This window comes from Chrysochloris asiatica, unplaced genomic scaffold (assembly GCF_000296735.1).
Source record: "Chrysochloris asiatica unplaced genomic scaffold, ChrAsi1.0 scaffold00011, whole genome shotgun sequence".
Classification (NCBI taxonomy): domain Eukaryota; kingdom Metazoa; phylum Chordata; class Mammalia; order Afrosoricida; family Chrysochloridae; genus Chrysochloris; species Chrysochloris asiatica.
The window spans coordinates 24,221,955-24,244,610 of NW_006408529.1; the positions used below are offsets into that span (position 1 = coordinate 24,221,955).

Sequence of the window (22,656 nt, forward strand, 5' to 3'; positions counted from 1 at the left end):
TCTACATTAGCAAAAAGGAACACTGGGAAAATCACTGCTTATAAAATTCTTAGATGACAGAACATAGAGAATGTTTAAATATGCAATTTGGCTCCTGCCCTTTTACTCCAGAAGAGAACTGTGAAACACTTACTCAAGTTTAGCACTTGTTATTAAGTATGCTAACATTTCTGAGAACTAGATTACCTCTGAACATTATTCTGTTGCCATGTCAGCTGAGTATAGCATTGATTCAACTGGTGCATTATTAGGTGTACTTGAGGAGATGCAACATTGCTGGGCATAACACTGTAAGGACCTGTGAGAAGAGTCTGTAGTAGACAGGAGAGAGTCTATTGAAAGAAAAATTTTGGCAATAAATATATGTTACCAATGACATAGAAAAAAATTTTATTGTTTCAAAAGCAAACTATAATTGAATTTAATTTTTCAAAGTTATAATTAAATTTACTTTTATAGTAAACTTTACCTGCTGATCTTGCATCAAAGTTTGACAAATACTGACGCTGAAATCTAGCTGTTTCTTTAGCTGATTAATTTGTTCTTGCCATTGTTCTTTCTCTTCTACATAAGAGAGTTCTGACATCCAACGAAGATTTTCTTGACGTTGCATGCTGATATTCTGTTGCCTTGTCTTGGCTAAAGGACGATAATTGCCATCTGCAGAAAAAGGGCGATTGTTCTTCCACCTAACAGAAGGTTTAAAACATTGAGTCATTAGATACATTTGATTTTTACATTGCAGACACCCTGCACCCTGGCCCACAGGCTTATCTCCTTGTTAACTTCAAAGCTTATTTATAGAGTATGAAAAATCGTTGTTGCTAAATGCTATCAAGTTGGTTCTGACTCAGTGACCTTGTAGAAGGTTCCCAAGGAGTGGTTGGTGGGTTTGAACCACTAATCTTGTGATCTGCAGGCCAGTACTTATTCTACAATGCCACACCAGGAGGAGGGAAATCCAGATTTCTAGACTTATATTTAACTTTTGTTTTTATATTCCTTTTCAAGTTTTTCATTTGTTTTTACATAATTTTTTATTCTTCAGAATGAATATATTTTTTATTATCACAGGTACTTTTCCATTCATGCTTTATAGTTAGTCATATAACATTCTAATATGTAGAACTACTATAATCTACTTAATCATTTTTTATTAATAAATACTTTTTAACGGCAGCAATGAATAGTTTAATGAATATGGTTGTTGACATGCCTTTTCAATCGTTATGATATTTTAATTTTGCTTTAATTCCCCAAAAAAGGGAATAAGGATCTAAATTTATGAATCTTGATCCAGTTGAGCAGGAATCTATGACAGTAACACTCTATAAATCAGGCAAAATACTAAAACGAACCTATTTTTAGCTTCCTTTACAGTATGAGAATTATGATTCACACTGTTAGGAGGATACATAGAAAAGTTATCATTGGAACTGGCATCTTGCTCTTCTTCCTCCTCCTCTTCATCTGTTCGAATGATTCCTTCAGAAAGGTAACCATCTTCATCTCCTTCTTCTTCATCCAGTGCACACTGGGTAGAACCTCCCCAAGTTGCCATTGTTCTAATGATTAAGAGACATAAAACAGAGATCATTATTAGGGAGATGAGCTAAATATTTTGTCACTATGTGACAGATGTCAAATATGTGTGTTGAGTATAAATAATCATGGTAACTCTATGATATGGGTGGTCTGCTCTCCACTGTTGTTACAGAATTATGTTTAGTTTGCCTTCACCACACAATTCTTCAAATAAACTAAGTATTATATCCTCTGGAAATTGTTTCTGTACCTTAACCTCAATTAACTTTCTTCAATTTTTCCTCAAGTGGGTTTTCTAGACCAGAGTTGTCTAACAGAACTGTCTGTAACAGTGTTTAATGATCTACATCTGTGCTGTCCTAAATAGCTACTAGCCACACTTGCCTATCAAATAAAGAAAATGTAGCTAAGCATGACTGAGAAAATAAATTGTAAATTTTAACTCAATTTCAAAGCAACATGTATCTAGTGACTACCAGCATGAGAACCAACGGGTCTCATACCTAGTTGCTCATCAGATTTGTCTAAGGAACTTAAAAAGGTAATAGTTTGGTCTATAAAATGCACACTGACAATCAAAAAATTTTAAAAATTTCTTCTAAGAGAACAAGGAGAATTAAGTTTACTGTAATGCTCCAGAAATTTCAGCTGAGAATCTCAAAAGGTAAGAGCACAACAAATCTGGATTTAAATTTTTTAAATCTGAATATTACTGTATAGATAAGAAATAAATTAAAAATCCAACCTAAACCCATAACCACCAAGTTGATTCTGACTCAAAGTAAGTAACCATAGAGGTCAAAATATAGACAAGGTTTCCAAGGCTGGAAAAACCTTCCAAATCTACAAAAGCAGACTGGAATATCTTTCTCCCACGAAGCTGCCAGTGGTGTGAACTGCTGACTTTTCAGTTAGCAGCTGAGCACTTAAACTGTGCTACCAGAAGACTTAAAAGAAATGATTTTTACAGAGGATCAATTCTTATAGAAATATTCGAAGTATGAAAATTTCAAGTTTAAATGCATTCTGAAAATCTTACATAATTAAAGTGTTTAAAAACCTTAAAAATAACAGATGCTCAATTTAACTTATAAGTGCTTAACTCTGGCTTGACAGATAAAGCTCTATATAATAAACAACACATTAAAAAATGTTTAAAACATAACTAATAGGAAAATAAGGCTTATACCTAAGAAGAAATCTACATCACCAGTTAATTAAATGACATAGTAAGTTTTAAAGAAATAAAAAAACAACAAAAAAAGCAAGAAAACAGAAACGATGTCAAGTTTGAAGAGAAAGTATCTCGAGTCAGTTAAATTCAGTCACAAATGTCATACTTAATAACTATCTTTTAATGAGACAGAAAATCTATACTGTGGTGCAGAGGAGAAATGATGCTGCCTAGACCACAGGCCTTAATAAATAGCAGATGTTAAAAATAACATTTTTCACACTCTTACTTTTCTGTTCTACTTTGTTGTGGTGTACACAGGTTCTCAGATGCATCACTTCTTACTGAAACAGCAACTGGAGATGCAGTTTCAGCTAGCCCTTGCCTCCTCTGATGTTCAGCCATCAGAGCTTCAAGCTGTTTTCTTCTCTGCCGCAGTTCTTCCCTTAGCATTTCATGTCTTCGCATTTCTGACCAAAGCTATTTTTAAAAAATCAGAGTTGAGGAAATTTAAATATTTAGATTTGCTTCAGCCTTAAACATAGAAGGTGAATACTACTGTCAGTACCAACAAAACTTCCTATTCTCAATGCATTCTTTATATTAAAATATCTGTTGTTATTTTTGTTAGGTGCTGTAGAGTTGTCTCCTAGACCCTGTATAGGGTTTCTCAGGCTGTAAATATTTATAGTAGCAGAAAAAGCCTCATCTATCTCCTCAGAGCATTTGGTGGGTTTAAATGTCAACCTTATGGTTAGCAGTCCCGTACTTATACTACAGCACCACCAGCACTCCAACTAAGGTATCTTATCTATAAAGTTAAAATATTTTAGTAACATACAAGAAAAAACTAGGCAATCACTAATTCTTAATGAAAAGAAAGTAGTTACAAATATACTTTATGTACTATGTAGAAAATTAATGCTTTCTACAAACCAAATGTAAACAAAATGTCAAAGGATGTCTTCTAACTGAAATGATTATTTATTGCTATAATCCCTTAGATAAAATTCAGACAGATTATCTGCTAGTAAAGAACAAGACTACTTTAAAAAAATACCAACTTAACTATCTTTTTGAAAACGTTTTCTTTCCCCCACCTAAAAAGACACAAAACAGACTACCATTAAAAACATATTCCACAGGTACCCACTTCCCTTCTTAAAATGTGTCTTGCGGTTGTCGTTAAGTGCCATCAAGTCAGTTCCAACTCACAGCTACCCTGTATAGGGTTTCCAGGGAGTCACTGGTCAATTCAAACTACCAACTTTACAGTTCAAACTGACCTTGGGACTAGTGCTTGTCCTACAGTGCCACCCCAGGATTCCAAAATGTGTCTTAAGACTAAATTTTTAAAAATAGGGTATAATATTCAGTGTCTGGGCTCTTGAAAACTCATGAGTGACTGTCTAAGGTGCAGCTATTGGTCTCTCCATGTACATAAGAATTATGAGAATTGAAGAGGGTTGGAATTAATTAGTCCAATACACTAATGGAATATGTGAACATCAGGTTCCATGACTCTGAGACCAGAAAAGTAAGACAATACCTGGCGACCACTAGCAACTGCCTTGAAAAAGATCACACTAGAAGATGCCAGAAAGAATGGGAGAAAATATGGAATAAAACTTAAAATTATTTAAGAACAACAACAAAAACCCCAACTGGGTTTACTGGTCAGAAAGAGACTGGAGGAACCTGAGACTATGTATGCCCTTTGACCACTATTGAGATCTAAAAAGGAACTCACACTCAGGGTCTAATTTTCAGTAGATAGGTTTATAGGTGGGGAAAACACCACTAGCAATGTATACTCACCATAGAATGGTTAATCATTCAAAATCAAAAGGGCAACAATTTTCTAAGGGCAAAGATGAGAAGGGATGGGAAGATGGCGGAATACAAATACGAACCACAAGGAGGAAGCAGGATGACTGTTGTTACATGGAGGGAACTGTAAATATGGAGATGAAACCAAGTGTATGATTTGTTAAATGTAAAGCTGATGATCTTATCTGTAAACCTGTACTCAATTCACGATAAAAAGTTTTTAAAAAAGGGTAAAATATTCAATACCTCATTATCAACTACTGAAGACTCTTCAGGCTCAAACACAGATTTGCTTGTACTTGTTTCATTTTCATGAACAGTTGGTGTTGAAGTAACAGCTGGCAGGTAATTTTCTGTGGGACAATTACCAACACTAGTAGCTGATAGCTAAAAAAGATGGGCAAAAATTATTAGTAAATAAAACAAGTATGTTAATGTTATAAGAGCAGTTATTTTACTGCTGCAGAGCTTTAGTACCAGAACAATTAGTTATTATCAGATTCAATCACTGTCATAATTCAAAAAAAGTATGATATAAGGAAACAAATATGTAAAAAACACAGGCTAAAGTTAATGTGTAGTAATGCTTAGGAACAATGGAATCAATAGAGAAATAATGCTAGTGTGGAAAATAACACTCAGTTCAACTCCAGCATATTTTAAAATTCCTATGGATGTAATTGAGGCTGGGAAAAAAATGGATTAGTAATAGTTGAAAGGTTAGAGTCTAGAAAACAAGCAGCTATATTAGAAACGTCATTTGATGTAATCCCTTTCTTTGAAAACACAGACTAACTGAAAAACAATGCTAATGAATTCATTTAAAGAAAATCGCAAAAAGAAAAATGTCCTTTTATCATATTTTTTCTGACTATCTGAGATATCAAAGATTTTTCACTCTCTATTCAATCTCAAAGACACATAATTTGGGTGCTGATTAATAAGCCAAAATATACAACAGACATGTATACATTTAATAGCCAAACTATACAAATAATATTTTAATGATTTTCCTTAGGTAACTCATGATGATTTAATTATGAACATTCATGTTCTGACGCTATGGGTAGCTAGCCAAACAAGCAAAAGAATGGAAATAATCGGAATCATTTCCTATGTGCTTTCTTTCACAATGTAAATCTGTATGCCATGTTTGGTAAGGTGGAGGGTCAGAAAAAAAGAGGAAAACCCCCAACAAGATGGACTGGCTAAGTGGCAGCATCGATGAATTCAAGTGTGGCAACAGTAGTGAGTTTGGCCCAGGATTGGGCAAGTGTTTCGTTCTGCTGTGCATAAGGTCGCAGTGAGTCAGTACTGACTCGACGGCACCTGACAACAAAACCGCATTTCACTAGTTAACGCATTCATCAAAAATTAGTTGCTATAAAGCAGTAAGTCACATCAGTAATGGAAAATGATAATAATACTTTTAGCTTCCATCAGGTTTTATGTATCTTTTTTCAAACAAATGGAAAGATTTCAATTTTATAATTACCTGTAGGTCGGGACATGCCTTTTGCAATGCTTGAATTTTTTCTTGAATCTCAATAAGCTTCTTTCTTTCTTCCTGTAATTGTTTGAGCTCTCTCTGTTGTTGCTGTAGTTTAGCCTCATAAAATTTCTCTCTATAATTAAATTGACATTTTATACATAAATCTATGTATGTATTTGTAGATGCCAATATAATCTGATGACAGTATTAGGCAAGATATAATACAGCAGCTAGCTGACCACATTTCTATGATAGGCACTATACATTTTATGAATGAAAGGTCAAAAGGTTAATAACATACCTTTCCTTTTCATTTACTCCAGCATCTTTCTGTGTTTTATTGGCATTTTCTCTAGTATTATTTGGATTTTGTTTGGTGTCATCTTCTGCTGGGTAGTAATCATCCAAGTTTGAAGCACTGGCTGAGATAACCCCTTGATCTGCATCATCATCCTAAAACAACATCAATATTAATATATTCTGGATAGCTAAAGACAATATCTAATTCATACCTTTAATAAATATCACCAATTCGCAAAACGTAGTAACATAAAAAAATCAGTAATGAAAACACATAGTTTTTAGAAAACACTAAAGTTCATCTTATACCAATGGTAGAAAATGAAGTATTAAAATAAATACATTTAAAGTTGCCAATTTGCAAGTAATGACAGAAATTAAGTAGTCTTATCTTGACCAGATACTGAGCTATTGTATCTTAAAACATAATACAACAACAAAATACAGCATCCTGAAGAAAACAAAGACAACAACACATAATTATAGTTGGGGAGCTCAGAACAATTCCATTTGGTATTAAGTTTTAAAATCTAACATTTGCACAAACAACAAGTCCATTGTCATTTATCTACTTTAGGGAAAGAAGTTCCAGTGCTTGTAATTCAAAAGATTGATGAAAATGTTTATGGACGGCTGAATGGAAAGCTAATTTGTTTTTTAAACTTTCACTCAAATCGCAATATATTTTTTTTTAAAGATAACCTCTCAAATATCTACCACTGCTGTTAAAATAACCAAAGTTCATATTCTTCTAAGAGTAGATCCAAATCTGTTGAAATCAATATACTGCAAAACTGGGGTCATGGAGAAAATCCTGTACTTTCTAGAAAACACTGAACTCTACATACTCTTTATGTACTCGTGAAGACAAAGGACACTTCAGTATTTGGAAACACTATTTCAATAAAACCTTTAAAAGTTGGAGCTGGCTCTTTATTATAAAACACTTACTGATTTTAAGCTTATAGATATTCTACTCTTTGCATCAATATACAAACTAGCCTAGTCCACCATTGCTAATATGGACAGGAAGACAAGAAAATGGAGGAACTCAGTAAGAAGATAGATCATGAGGTATTTCCACACAATATGAAGTGGAAAAAAAGAGAAAACAATGATGCAAAAGATGCCTGTATAACTGAAAACGTATTAACTCAACAATAAAACAGAACTGGAAAGCTAATGTACACAGATTAGCAATGGACTGGTAACTGTCAAGGACAGCAGTACAAATCTACCATCCACTGTAGGAAACCATATACAGAGCTGCTATGACTCAGAACCTATTCAACTGCACACAACAACAAATTATTGTTTTATCACATTTTACAACAGACTCAGAAACCAAAAGAAATGGATGTAAGAAGGCTTAAAAGGTACATAGTTTCATAAATGCCTTTTTTCTAACTTGTCCAGGATACCATAACTGTTGTTCAGTGCCAAAGAGTAGGGTCTGGCTCATAGGGACACTGTACAGGGTTTCCAAGGCGCAGCTGGTTGAGTTTGAACCTCCAACCTTGTGGTCTTGTATTTATCCTACAGCACCACATGAGGACCATCCTAATAAGAACAGTGATTCTTGAAAGGACAAGCAGACCAGCCTGGAACAGCTACAAGAACAGAAGATACTTCTTGAAAGAAAGACCTACAGGAAAAATACAAAATAATGGCAGACTGACTGTTAGTATAAGAACAAGCAAGTTGCTTGCCCAGGAGACATCAAGGCAAGTGGTCGGGTCCCACACGCTCTGATTGGTGACCACATTTGTCACCGATAAGAGGAATTGAGGGAAAAACAGCAATGAAGCTACGAGCTAAGCCCTACAACATTCAATAGACTCCTGTGAACCCGGGTGGAGACCTGGTTGGCCAGCAGTGTGGCAAGACCTGGGGACTCTTGGGCCCAGAGTCAGTGACATAGTAACAGAGGACTAGAGTGGAGAGTAAAGCATCCAGCTGATAAGAAGAGAGGGCATATGCACAAGAACACCCACACTTGCAGATAATACCCAATTGACCTGGCTTCAATGACTAGATGATCAGAGCTCAACCAGAAGAACAAAGAAGAGGAAAAAAAGAGTAATCTGATACAACTGATGAACTTGACCTACACCTATAGATGCAATAGCTCAAAAGAGGGAGGTAATGTTTACAGGAAGGATCATTCCCACCCCATCCATACACAGAGCAGACAGGGATGGGCAACTTGGACATTGGCTACTCAAAATGGGGGAGCTACAAAGGGAAGAAGTGACTGGCTTACAAGCTTTCAAGAGGGAACCTAGATCGAGAGAGAAAGGTAGAGTCTCCACTGAGTAATATCCAATCTGTCTAGGTGGGGCTGATGAAAGGAGCTGCAGATAGGTCTCTTGCGATACAATAGTGAATAATTGTCATCAGGACTGATTGGGAGGGTTGGAAATGTAAAGGTAGATGTTTTGTAGCAAGGAGGGGAGTGATTAACTTTTCAGTCTAGGAGCAGAGGTCCCTGGGACCATTAAGTGAGAAGAGCAGAGAGTGGGACCCTACCCAGAGAAGCAGTGACTATGCTTGAGATGGAGGCAGAGACGATGACATGGAGAGGTGGAGCAGCTGGGGACTTTAGACACACACAGAGAGAGGGGCTGTGTGCTGACGACCGGGGGGCAGGCTTGTAGTATATACCCTTTGGTTGGTTGATGCTGCAAGGAGAGGATTGTAACTATGGCAATGAAATGATATACAATAGGATGAATGTAGAATTAATGTTAAAGGTCATAAGTAATTTGAATGCCATAAACAAATTCCCTTGTTCCAAGTCCAAGCTCAACATGCAATCTATTTTGGTTAATGTTCTATTGTTCAGTTGCTTATTTATTGGAAATTACATATATAAGCATGCATAAAGAATAAAATGAAAATTGACTTTAAGAAAAAAAAAAAAGAACAGTGATTCTATTGTTACATAATAATCATGGTAACTGTGTATCTGATTAGACCTTCTCCTGGGTCTTTTTGGTAGAAAAAGAGAGAAATAAACATTATCCTTATTAAAATAAAAAACATCAATTTTAAACTACTTAAAAAGTTTTGATCATTTTTCTAATAGCTCTCTATCAGGAGGAAGCCCTTAATCTCTCTGGGTTGATTTACGCATTTCTCATATGCATTCTTTCAGGTTTTGGAACACTTTCTAAAGCAAAAGAAATCCATTTAGCATAATGTGATATTAAACTGATTTATTTATAATCCACCTACTTACTCATAATCTGTTTATTCCCACTTGGGGCATTAAATACATTTGAGGAAAATAATCTTAATAGAAAAATGGAAAAGAAAATACAAGCAAGGATGTTCAAGATAGCACGACCTATCAGTATTATTTCTTGGGAAAGTTCCATTTTTGAAATGGTAATTCAGTCACATGAACAAAGTTCAAAAAATAAAGTCATTTAGCAAAGTCTCTTTTCCATTTCTGTTCCCCAAATAAATCCACTCTCCCTGTTGTTAAGTGCTGCCAAGTTGATTCTGACTCAAAGCGACCCTGTATAGTCTCCAAGGAGCAGCTGGTGGGTTTGAACTGCTGACATTGTGGTTTGCAATCCACTGCTTATCCTACAGTAAGAACATAACATTATGATAACACAGAAAAGACTGAAGTTTATCAAAGATTTCATTTTACTTGGATTCACAATCAATGCTCATGGAAGCAGCAATTAAAACATCAAATGACATACTGTGTTAGGCAAATCTGTTGCAAAAGACTTTAAAGTGTTAAAGGGAGTCATGGCATTGTACTGTAAGATAAGCACTAAGACTGTTGCCATATGGTTGGTAGGTCAAACCCATCAGTCACTCCTCAGAAACTGTATACAGAGTCGCTGTGGATCAGAACTGATTCAATGGCACTTTACAACAACAACATGAGCAGAGAGGTCACTTTGAGGACTAAGGTGCACCTGACCCAAGCAATCACCTTTTGCACATGTTAAAAGCTGGACAATGAATATGGAAAACTGAAGAAGAAATGATGCATTTGAATTATGGTGTAGGTGAAGAATTATTGACAGTACCATGGACTACCAAAAGAGTGAACAAATTTGTCCTCGAAGAAGTACAGTCAAATTGCTAACTTAGAAGCAACGATGGTGAGACTTCATCTCTTGTACTTTGGACATGTCAGGAGGGACCAGTTTCTGGAGAAGGACATCATGCTTGGTAAAGTAGGGGGCCAGTGAAAAAGAGGAAGACTCTCAACAAGATGGGCTGACACAGTGGCAGCAACAATGGGCGCAAACAGAACAAGAACTGAAATCATGGTGCGGGCTCGAGCAATATTTTTGTTCTTTTGCACATTCGGCCACTTTAAGTCAGATCTTACTCAATGACACCTAACAACAGGGTATGAGGAAATGGACTCCCATACTTCACTGCTTAGAGTTTAGATACAATCATTCTAGAGAACAGTTAAATGTTATGCATTAAAACTAAAATGTGCATAAACTGTGAAATAGCAATCCCATTTCTCCAACCCTACTGAAAAACACAAGGAGCTCTGGTAGCATAGTGGTTACGATTTGGGCTGCAAACCTCAAGGTTGGCAGTTTAGAAACTACCAGCCATTTGGTGGGAGAAAGATGAGACTTTGTACTCCAGTAAAGATTTACAGCCTTGGAAACCCTATACATGGTTGCTATGAGTCGAAATGCACATAACAACAACGACAACTGAAAAACACACAAATGTACAACAAGGCCAGTATAACAATATACACTGAAGTGAAATTTCTAAATAGTAAAAAAACTTGAAAAAATTTTAAGTTTTTATCAAAGCTAATCAGATTACAATCCACTGATAAAATATTCTGCAGCTAAGAAAAACTGTATTACTGCATGTATACAGTATCATTTACATTTTATTATTCATCTATACAATCACAGATAAGCACTGAACTGCAAAACACAAGGTCTGTAGTTCAAACCCATCAGATGCTCCTCAGAAGCCCTATACAGGATAACTTGATGGTACTTAACAACTATAATTATGTAGAACTACTTGTATACTGATATGCAAAGTGCTCAAAACATTGTGGATTGAAGGATATAGGAAGCTGTAAAATAATTGTAATATATATTTATGACAAATACAATTCATAATATCTGAGGTTACAATAGAACAAAATGAGTTTATTAATAATATATACATTTTTAGATGAAAGAACACACATTAATCTTTTTCTTAAAGTTGCAGTTCAAAAGAAATGTGTAAATGAGTAAAATCAGTCTTTTTAATCCATAATGAAAACCATTTTCCTGTAACTTTGAAAATGTCACTAACTGTAATGTTCTACACTTCCTTTCTTTTTACACTAAAAGAAGTTAAAGAAATCTTAATGAAAACAGATCCCTCATTAATTCTACCAAAGAAGGAATACCTGCTGATACTATCCAAGTCATAATCATTATAAACAGCAGATGGTTTGGCTTTGGAAATATATGCAAATGTCAATATTTTAGAAAGCTTCTCAAAACAAACTTTTCTAATAACATTACTAGGAAAACTGTTTAGGAAAAGGACTTAATTTTCAAAAATTAAGTGTTGTTGCTTACCTCATATGGAGCCATATTTTGTCTACCCAATCAATATATAAGTATGCCAATAATTATATAATTACATGTATGGTGTTTCAGGATAATGTGCTGGATCGTAAAGTCAGTTTGAATCACACAGCCAGTGGTTCAAACCCACCAACCACTCCTCGGAAACCCTATAAAGGGTTGCTGTGAGTCGGAACCAACAGACAGCACTTAACAACAACACAAATGTATAGAGTGACTTCCTTTAGCATCAAGTAGTTAAGGTCTCAAGCTGTCTGGTATGAGAGTCTGAATTCTAACTCACATAATTATATAACCTTGGAAAATTAACACCTTTTAATTCGGTTTAACTCCTACATGTCTTTGAAGTGCTGAGTTCTATATGATCTGAGGAAAGGATCAGCAGCAGCACATAGGTCAAACACAGCCCAACACAGCAATGTTCATTTTTTTAACATATTGTTTACGGCAGTTTTCCACAACTCATATGTCAGTTTGCTGTATTGTGGTTCTTCTTGGATCAACTATCAACACTCAAGGAAGCAGCAGTCAAGAAATCAAACGATGTATTGCATTAAGCAAATCTGCTGCACAAGACCTTTTTAAAGTATTGAAAAGCAAAGATGTCAGCTTGAGGACTAAGGCAAATCTGCTGCACGAGATCTTTTTAAAGTGCTGATAGCAAAGATGTCATCTTGAGGACTAAGGTATTCCTGACCCAAGCCACGGTATTTTCAATAACCTCAGATGCATTAGAAAGCCGGACAATGAATAAGGAAGACCGTAGAAGAATTGATGCTTTGTTATGGTGTTGGAGGAGAATATTGAAAGTGCCATGGGCTACTAAAAGAACCAATAGATGCGTTTTGGAATAAGTGCAGTCAGAGTGCTCCTTGGAGGCCAAGATGGCCAAACTTCGTCTCTCATACTTCGGACATATTGTTAAGAGAGACCAGTCGCTGGAGAAGGATATCATGTTTGGTAAGGTGGAGGGTCAGAGAAAAAGAGGAAGACCCCCAATGAGATGGATTGGCCAAGTGGCAGCATCGATGGACTCAAGCATGGCAACAGTAATGAGGTTGGCCCAGGATCGGGCAGGGTTTCATTCTGCTGTGCAAAAGGTCGCTGTGAGTCGGTACCGACTCGAAGGCACCTAACAACAACAACGACGCTGAAAACTATGTCAACGATATTTTGAATGCTGGCAGGGTCACCCATGGTAGACAGGTTTTAGTGAGCTTCCAGTCTCAGACAGACAGGAAAAAGGAGGGGCAGACTACTTCAAATGTTTAGCTACTGAAAATTTTATGAATAGCAGTAGAACACGGTCTGACAGGACCAAAATATTGAGTATTGAAATACTATGAATAGCATCAGGCTAATTACAAATATAGTGCTGGAAGACAAGGCCCTCAAGTTGGAAGGCACCCAAAATACAGATAGGGAAGAGCTGCCTAATCAAATTAGCGTTGATGGTGATGATGAAAATGGAGTAAAGTTTTCAAGATCTTCATTTGCTGATGGGCACAACTCAAAATGAGGAGAAACAGCTGAAAACATCCATTAATAATCGGAACATGGAATGTATGACATATTAATCTACTAAAATTGGAAGTTGTCAAAAGTGAAATGAGTTCATACAGATTGATAGCCTAAGCTCTGTTGTTGTTTAGTGCCATCGAGTTGATTCCAACTCATAGCAACTCCGCATAGGGTTTCTGAGGAGTGGCTGGTGGGTGTGAACCACCAACCTCGCGGTTCAAACTGACCTTGCTGTTCAGCATGTTGTCCTGTTGCACATTAGTGAGCTAACATGGACTAGTATTGGTCTTTTTGAATCTGACAACTGCATCATTTACTATGTTGGGAAAGACCAATTGAAGAGGAACGGCGTCACATCCATCATCAATAGGAACCAAGATCTATCTTTAAGTATAACGCTGTTTGTGATATGATAAACATCTACATACTTACAAGCAAGAACGTAGACCTGGTGTGATGCTTTAGAACTAGGAGTAGACCACAAAGTTGATTTGAACTACAAGGGTGGTAGTTCAAACTCACCAGCCACTCCTCGGAAACACTATACAGGGTGTCCCACTTAACAACAGTGTATAACGGTTAAAACCACTATTATTCAAATTTATGCACCAATCACAAAGCCGGTGATGATGAAATTGAAGAATTCTACCAACTTCTTCAGTCTGGAATTGATACAGCATGCAATCAAGATGTATAAAAATTACTGGAGATTGGAAAGCAGAGGTTGGGAACAAACAGGAAGGATCAGTACTTGGAAAATATGGCCTTAGTGACAAAAACAATGCTAGAGAATGAATGATTGAATTTTGCAAGACCTGGTCGCTATGGGTCGAAACCGACTCGACGGCACTTAACAACAACAACAACATGACTTCATTGCAAATAATATTTTTAAACAACATAAAAGACACACATATGGACCTCATGAGATGGTATACATAGAAATAAAATTGACTACATCTGTGGAAAGAGATGGTGGAAAAGCTCCATATCATCAGCCAAAACAAGGGCAGATTGTGGAACAGACCATCAATTGCTCATATGCAAGTTCAGGATGAAGCTGAATAAAATGAAAACAAGTCCACGAGAGCCAAAATATGACCCTGAAAATATTCCACCTGAATTTAGGTATCATCTCAAGAATATATTTTATACATTAGATACTAACAACTGAAAACCAGAAGAGTTGTGAGATGACATGAAGACCATCATACAGGAAGAATGCAGTAAGTCACTTATACAAAGAAAGAAGAAAAAGACCAAAATGGATGTCAGAAGTGACTCAGAAACTCTTAACATCATTTCCAGATGCTAAAGCAAATGGAAAAAATGAAGAGGTAAGAAAAGCTGAACAGAAAATTTCAAAGGACAACTGGAGAAGACAAAGTCAAGTATTGCAATGAAATGTGCGAAGACATGGAGTTAGAAAGCCAAAAGGAAGAAAACACTCAGCATTTCTCAGGCTGAAAGAACTGAGGAAAAAATCTGAAGCCTTGGCTTGCAATACTGAAGAATTCTATGGGCAAAATACTGAATGGAGCAGAAAGCATCAAAAGAAGATGGTAGTCTGAACTGAACCAAAAGAGATGGCACATATCAAGAGATAGCACATGATCAATAACCAGTGATACTGATGGAAAAAGTCCAAGCTGCACTACAGGCATTGGCAAACAACAAGGTTCTGGGAATTGATGGAATGCAGATTGAAATCTTTCAACAATTTGAGTGGAGATACTCAGCTATGCTAAGAAATCTGGAAGACAGTTACCTGGCCAACTGATTGGAAGAGATCCATATTCATGCCCATTCCAAAGAGAGGTGACCCATGGAGTGCAAAAATCGTAAGATAGTATCATTAATATCACACGCAAGCAAAATTTTGCTCAGGGCAATTCAAATACAGTTGAAATGGTATACTGACAGGGAACTGCCAGAGGTTCAAGCTGGATTCAGATGAGGACATGGAATGGTGGGTATCAATGCTGACATTAGATGGATCTTGGTTGAAAGCAGAGAATACCAGAAGATGTTTACCTGTGCTTTAATGACTATGCCAGTACTTTCAAGTGGGTGGATCATGGCAAGCTATGGACAACATTGTGGAGCATAATTATTCCAGACACTTAAATGTGCTCACAAGGAAGCTGTACATAGACCAAGAGGCAGCAGTTCGAATAGAATAAGCAGACATTGAATGGCTTAAAGTCAGAAAAGATGCGTATCAGGGTTGTATTCGTTCACCACACTTATTCATCCTGTGTGCTGAGCAAATAATCTCAGAAGATGAATTATATGAAGAAAAGTGTGGTACAGAATTAGAGGAAAACTAATTAACACCCTGTGATACACAGATGATTCAATCATGCTTGCTGAAAGCCAAGAGGATTTCAAATGCTTACTGACAGATCAAAGAGCACAGCCTTCGTTATGGGTTGCACCTCAATGTGAAGAAAGAAAAAATTCTCACCACTGGATCAATAAATAACCTTCATGATAAATGGAGAAAAGACAGAAGTTGTTCAAGACTTCATTTTGCTTGGATCCACCATCAACATTCATGGAAGTATCAGTCAAGAAATCAACAGATGTATTGCATGAGGCTAATATGTTGCATAAGACCTCTTTAAAGTATTTAAAATGCAGATGTCAGTGTGAGGACTAAGATGTGTCTAACCTAAGTCATGGTGTTTTTATAGCCTCATGTGTATGTGAAACTTAAACAATGGGTAAGGATGACCATAAGAAAATTGATGCATCTGAGTTATGGTGTCGGAGAAAAATATTGAAAATACCATGTACTACCAGAAGAACAAACTTATAGGTGTTTTAGGTGGTTCAGCAAGAATGCTCCCTAGAAGTCAAGACATACAAACTTCATGTTTTATTCTATTGTACACAGGGTCACTATGAGTCCAATACGACTTGTTAGCACATAACAACTATAACATGGCTACTTTTAAGTAATTTTTACATAGACTACAGTGCCCAAAATATTTGCTAAGTGGTCCTTAATAGAGAACGTTTGCCAAACTCTGATATACTGCATGTGTATGAAAGTATTTAAACCTGGCAAAGATATCAAGACAATTATTAAACACAAATAGAAACTTGGCTTTATAAGACGTCAGTATTTTACGAGGTTTGGTTTTCCTTCTGCTTTCCCCCCATGAAGCAATATTTACCTGTACCATAGCAACAAGATCTTGTAATTGTCTAAGTTTCTGTTTTGCAGCCATAAGTCTATTGATCTTATGTTCAAATTCAGCATCTTCAGGAGCCTCATCAACCATACTGCTCCTATGACTAGATACTGATGCTCCACTAACTTCTTCTTCTTCTGCATCTTCTTCCTCTTCCTCATAATCTTCACCTTGTTCAACATGAATCCCATGGTCTCCCTCTCTATTATATCGACAGTCTGTTGAATACAGAAATCATGGAAATAAATAATTTTAAAATGATTTTAAACTACTAATGAAATACAATATATGTCCCAAGAACAACTAGCAAAATTAAAATACCATCACTTATACCTAAGGAAGGCATGTTTAGAGCTCTTATGTTGGTAGCAGATCTGTTGTTAATTTCACAATTAGAATTAACTGGTCTTCCATCTCTATTATTAGAAAGACACTGTGCATTACTATTACTATTAACTTCATTCCATGTGGCAGCTACTTGAGGGTTTCTAAAAGGAAAGAAAATGGAATGAGGTTATTTAAGGCTTAAAAAAATCCTCCTGACAAAATATTTCCAAACTAAGAATATTATTGGCTATTTCCTCATTCAAATTCAAATAATCAATTAATAGTTCAAATATCAGTTCCTGTTTCTGATTAAATTCTGCATATATCCTAGTTGTAAACTTTTCAATACATTAAACATAATTGTAGGTAAAAACAAAACAGCAGAAAAATGCAAAGTGCAATACTTTATTTCTTATGATTTACTTTTAATTTGTCAAATAGTAAATTTACTAAATGACTGCACTCAACATTTTCTGCTTTTTCAGAGAATGTACTGCAACATTAAAAGCTTCTTTATTAGAAGACAGGTAGGATTACACTGAATAACAAAGGAAAATAGTAAAAAAGAAGTAAATAGTGAGCATTCTGTTAAGGTAATTTTTTTCCATACTAAACGTATTAGGCTAGGATGAATCTATTAGAAAAATAGATTTAAAAAACTAGTTCTAACCGAATGTTAGTAACAGGTTCAGAATTTTCATGTTCAGAATCATATTCTGACTCCTCAGTTTCTTCATCTTTGGTGTTTTCATTTACAGCATCTGTCATCATATCTGATGTTTGTTCATAATAATGAACCAGTTCTCTTAGTTCATTCAATCTCTTTCGAACTTCATTTAACTTCCTAATAAACACAAAAATATGCACATATAAATATATATGTAACTTATACCCAATTTTAACAAAATTAAGTATGCTACTTTCATATTTTATAGCAGGAACACACACAAAATGGGACCTGATCAAATATCTAGGAATGTGTTTATTTTCAAATATGGGGCATTTAAAACCTCACTAATTTTGAATATTGTAGTGGGGACAAAAAAGTAAGAAAGCAAATCTTCATTTAACTATTAACTTCAAAAAACAAAACAAAAAAAAACTGCCATGGAGTCAATTTCAACTCATAGGAATCCTATGGGGCAGGTTAGACCTGCCCCATACAGTTGCTAAAACTGTGATCTTTATAGAAGCAGACTGTCACACCTTTTTACTGTGGAGGGACTAGTGGGTTTAAACTGCTGACCTTTCAGTTTATACACAAGCACTTTAATCACTGTATCACCAGAGTTCGTTACTATTCGCGTTCAGCGAATATAAATTCAAAAAAGCATAAAACAAAACTCAGTATCAAAAAATACTCCTAAATCTCTTAATAAGTATCAAAATTACAAAGTACTAAATACCCAATTTAAATACTCAGGCAAATTCAGTATGTAGGACGTTACTGAACATTTACAAAAGGTTCCTGGCTTATCTATACCATATAGAGTTTTAAAAAATATGTTTATCAAAAATCACGATTTAGACCTGTAGAATTTTTACTAAACACCAGGAACTATGCTAAGTGTTTTTAGTCCTTAGAGTGTTATAAGTAAGTATACTGTTATTCCTATTTTCCAAATGAGGAAACAGAAGCTAAGTGAGAGTCAGTCATTTGTCCGAGGTCACATGCCACCGTGTGATATACTTTCAAGGCTGACTCTAGAACCTGGGTTCTAATCCATTAGAACACTGCAATATTTTAACTGTAGTTTCAGCAATTTCTGATCCTGCATTTGAGAAATTAAAATAAAATAATATTACCACACAGAAATTACCTGTTACAATGTCATATATTTTTTTTAACAAATCAAAGACATAAAATAAACACACACAGCTCTTCTATCACTTAAAAATGTTTATAATAAATCATTTCTCTAGAATCTTCAAAACAATCAAAAAATAAGCAATCTATCTCCATTATTCAATTCCTATCTATTCTAACAATGTTTATAAAAATGCTTTACTGGAGTTTTTCAGATGCATTCAGCTGGCCTTCATTTTCATTTTCATTCTGAGAAACAAGAGAAGCAGTAGGATACGGAGCAGATGAAGTGAGGCTATTGGGTTCTCCGTTGACAACTGTTGTTAAGGTTACAGGAACAGAGGGAGCTGACGTTGTACTCCTCTGACCCACACTTCTCTGAGGGGAGACTGAAGAAGGCACTACAAAAAAGAAAGTTACCAGTTACAAACCATAAACAAATGAACATGACATCAAATAATTCTTATTCACAGTTTGGATACCATAAACATCTTCAACTGTGCAGGTTTAAATTTTCAGAAATTTAGGATATAACATATAGGTCACTTGTTTATTAACATGCTCCATAACTAAACACATCAAAATGTATAAAGACAGAGGCAGGAGAGGCTCCTTGGCAGAGGTACAGAAAAACCAGAGAAGGCGCTTTCCTGGAGCACAGCTCCAGAGGTTTCGGATCGGATCTAGTATATGGAGATCCGGTGACATTGTGGTTACGAATCAGGCTGCTAACCTTAGGGTCATCAGTTAGAAACTACTAGCTGTTCCATGGGAGAAAGATGAAACTTTCTGCTCCCGTTAGATTTAGAGTCTTGGAAACCCTGTATATGGTTGCTATGAGTTGGAACCGACTCCATGGCACATAACAACAACAACATATGGTGCAGGGCGCCAGTTTCCCACTCCCACCAGTGCAGAAATCTGACTGTGGAAGGAAAATATGGCTATTTCTGAATTGATCTGACACTCCCTGCAAGGGCCCCTCCGCCTGGGCTGAGATCAGAGGGCGGGATCTCAGACAGGCTGATACAGTGATACAGTACTAAAAACCACAGAGCAGCATCTGGAAAAAGAGGTGTGATGGACTTTACACTTTTCTTTCTTCCTCTCCCCTGTTGCACCCTAACTGCCCAGCCTGGACACCTTCAGAAGGGTGGGAGCACACCCCCAAAAAAGTCCAGCGTTGTACCCACAGTTTTCCCATGGCACAGGGAGGAGGTGCCTGAGATCCCCATTGGTCCCACAGCTGATCCTTTGGCTGCTTCTGATGACGTCTGACACTGGGACCCTGCTGTAAAGTTGACCTGAGCAGGACCCCTCATACCTGTCTTACCTAACATGAAACAGCAGGTCTGGCCATACAGTCAAGCCGTATATGTACCTTGTAAAACCCTAACACAAAGGCAAGAGCCAACACCAACTACTATATAAAAGGACACACATATTTTGAGAATCATGCTATGCATATGCAGATACCTAACTGACCTTCATAGATAAAAACAGTAGACAATCTTTCTTCTACTCATTTTTCAACATCTATCTGTGTACCCCCAAAGTGGTGACTATAGGAGGGACCTGAGCGAGTGGACACCCACACCCACTACTGGAGGTTTCTACTGTGCACGCACACTGACATGTGCAGCAAAGGCTACTGGTCAGTCAGCAATGCTTTTATTTTTGGTTTTGAGTGGTGGTTTTTGTCTCTGCTTTTATATTGTTTCAGGTTTTGGTTCTTTTCGTTTCACTTTTTTTCCTTGGGGTAGCAGCATTCTCTCCCTACTTTACCCAAGAAGAGAAAGCAATAGTGGCCATATAGCAAAGCTACAAACATACCTCATAATATCTCACCAACTGTACAGGAACCAATACCAGCTGCTAGGCATTACACGTAAAAAGGGAAGCCTATCTCCAGATCACATCCACGAGGAGACACTCAGTAAGCTTAACAACACAGCAACATACATTCACTTAATCATTAAAAACCCACCTAACTACTAAAAATGTCTTAGGAATATAGGTTTCCCTTGTCTACTATTGTAAAATAGACACTTGAGTGAGACAGAAAGGACTGCCGGGAAACATGAATACAGAAAACTTGTAAGCCCATCTTCAGCCTGTAACTGATTAGAGTACCTAAAAGGGGTTCTAGAACTTGCCCATTGAAAGAGGCCTCTTTAAAAAGCCTTTACAGAGTACAGAACCTTAGGTAAAATCCTGAGTCCAATCTACAACCTTATGAGGTGGAACATTCCCACTAGCAAGGACAAGCAGACCAGCCAGGAAGAGCTAGAGCATCAGAAGACACATCTTCAATGAAAGATCATCAGGAAAAACCCAAAACAAAAATGTTTTGCAGTTATGACTGGCAATAAGCTTGCTATTAAGAATAAGCAAGCTTATTCTTATTATTCGCCAGGAAGCCATCACGGCAAGCAATCAAGTTCCTTCAGGACAAACTCCCCTCTAAGACTGAAATTCAAAGGGAATACATGAGCAGGCATGTAAGCTTACTGGCAACCACATTGGTCTACTGGTGAGAGGAAAAGGGGGAAAGGCAGCAATGAAGAAATGGGCTGAATTCAACAGTCCATTGACTCCCATTGACCTGGATGGAGATGAGAGAGAGAAGAGGAAGGGCTGATTGGTCCACAATGGGGTGAGACCTGGAGACACCTGAACCCATGGACAAGGTCACAGCCACAGAGGGCTAGAACTGAGAGTGAAGCATCCAGCAGATATGAAGTGAGGGGTGATACACAAGAACACCCAAACTTGCAGATAGTACCCAATTGATCTAGCCTCGATGGCTTGATAATCAGAACTCGACTAGAGGAAGATTACAAAAAAAAAAAAAAAAATTTTTTCTGGATCAAGAAAACGGGTAGATTGCTACAATTTGATGAACCTGACCTATACTCACGGAGGTAGTAACTCTACATACCAACAGAGAGGGAAGGAGTCTTCACATCAAGTATCAATGCTATCCCCTCTACACACAGGGTAGACAGGTACATTGGTTACCGAAAATGAGGGGGCGATAAAGGCATGAAGTGACTGGTTTACAAGGTTTCTAGAGGAAGTTTAGTTTAAGAGTGTGTCGGGGAAGAGTCCCCACTGAACAGTTTTCATCTTGGCTAGATGGGTCAGGTTAAGAGATGGGGATAAGATTCTTATGATTCAATAGTGAGTAATTCTTATCATGACTAACTGCGACTGCCACAATTGTAAAGGTAGAAATTTTGTTAACAAAAATGGGGGAGCAATTAATCTTACAGTCCAAAAACACAGGACCCTAGGACCATCAAGGGAGAAGAGCACAAGCAGAATGTGGGACCTTATCCAGAGAAGCAGTGACACCAGAGATGGAGGCAGAGACGTGGACATAGAGAGAGGGAGCGGCTGAAGACTAGACTCATGGGAAAAGAGGGACTAAGAGATAGTGGCCAGGAGGCAGACTTGCTGAATGTGCCCTTTGGAGGTGTACATTATTATATAGCTTCAGTGGTTTTTTTTAAATTTTTTAAAAAAAAGAACTAAAATGAATAGCGAGAAATACTGTTAATTGATGGTACATGGAGGGGATTATAATCATTCTGATGAAACAAGTTGCATTATTTGTTGACTGCAAAACTGATGATCTGCCCTGTAAACTTTCACTCAATCCACAATAAAAACTAAAATGAAAAAAGAAAAAGAAAAAAGGAAGCCCACAGAATGGGAAAAAATCTTTTGCAACCACATATCAGACAAGGGACTAATTTCTAAAATATTTAGGAAACTATAACAACCTCTACAAGAAAAAGACAATCAAATTAAAAAATGGGCACAGGACACGAACAGACACTTCACCAAGGAGGAGATCC

General features: G+C 36.8%; 1 protein-coding gene across 1 annotated transcript in view; it reads right to left on the reverse strand.

Annotated features, from left to right (window-relative positions):
* Positions 1-22,656, reverse strand: part of PCM1 (pericentriolar material 1) — a 104,979-nt gene that overhangs the window by 52,676 nt on the left and 29,647 nt on the right. The window contains exons 8-18 of the mRNA XM_006834460.1: positions 18,996-19,182; positions 17,657-17,830; positions 16,993-17,147; positions 16,642-16,877; positions 6,343-6,494; positions 6,045-6,174; positions 4,796-4,936; positions 3,009-3,199; positions 1,359-1,565; positions 470-689; positions 187-332 (exon numbers count right to left, since the gene is read on the reverse strand). Of these exons, the coding sequence (XP_006834523.1) occupies positions 187-332; positions 470-689; positions 1,359-1,565; positions 3,009-3,199; positions 4,796-4,936; positions 6,045-6,174; positions 6,343-6,494; positions 16,642-16,877; positions 16,993-17,147; positions 17,657-17,830; positions 18,996-19,182 (1,939 nt within the window). The remainder of the gene's footprint in view (positions 1-186; positions 333-469; positions 690-1,358; positions 1,566-3,008; positions 3,200-4,795; positions 4,937-6,044; positions 6,175-6,342; positions 6,495-16,641; positions 16,878-16,992; positions 17,148-17,656; positions 17,831-18,995; positions 19,183-22,656) is intronic.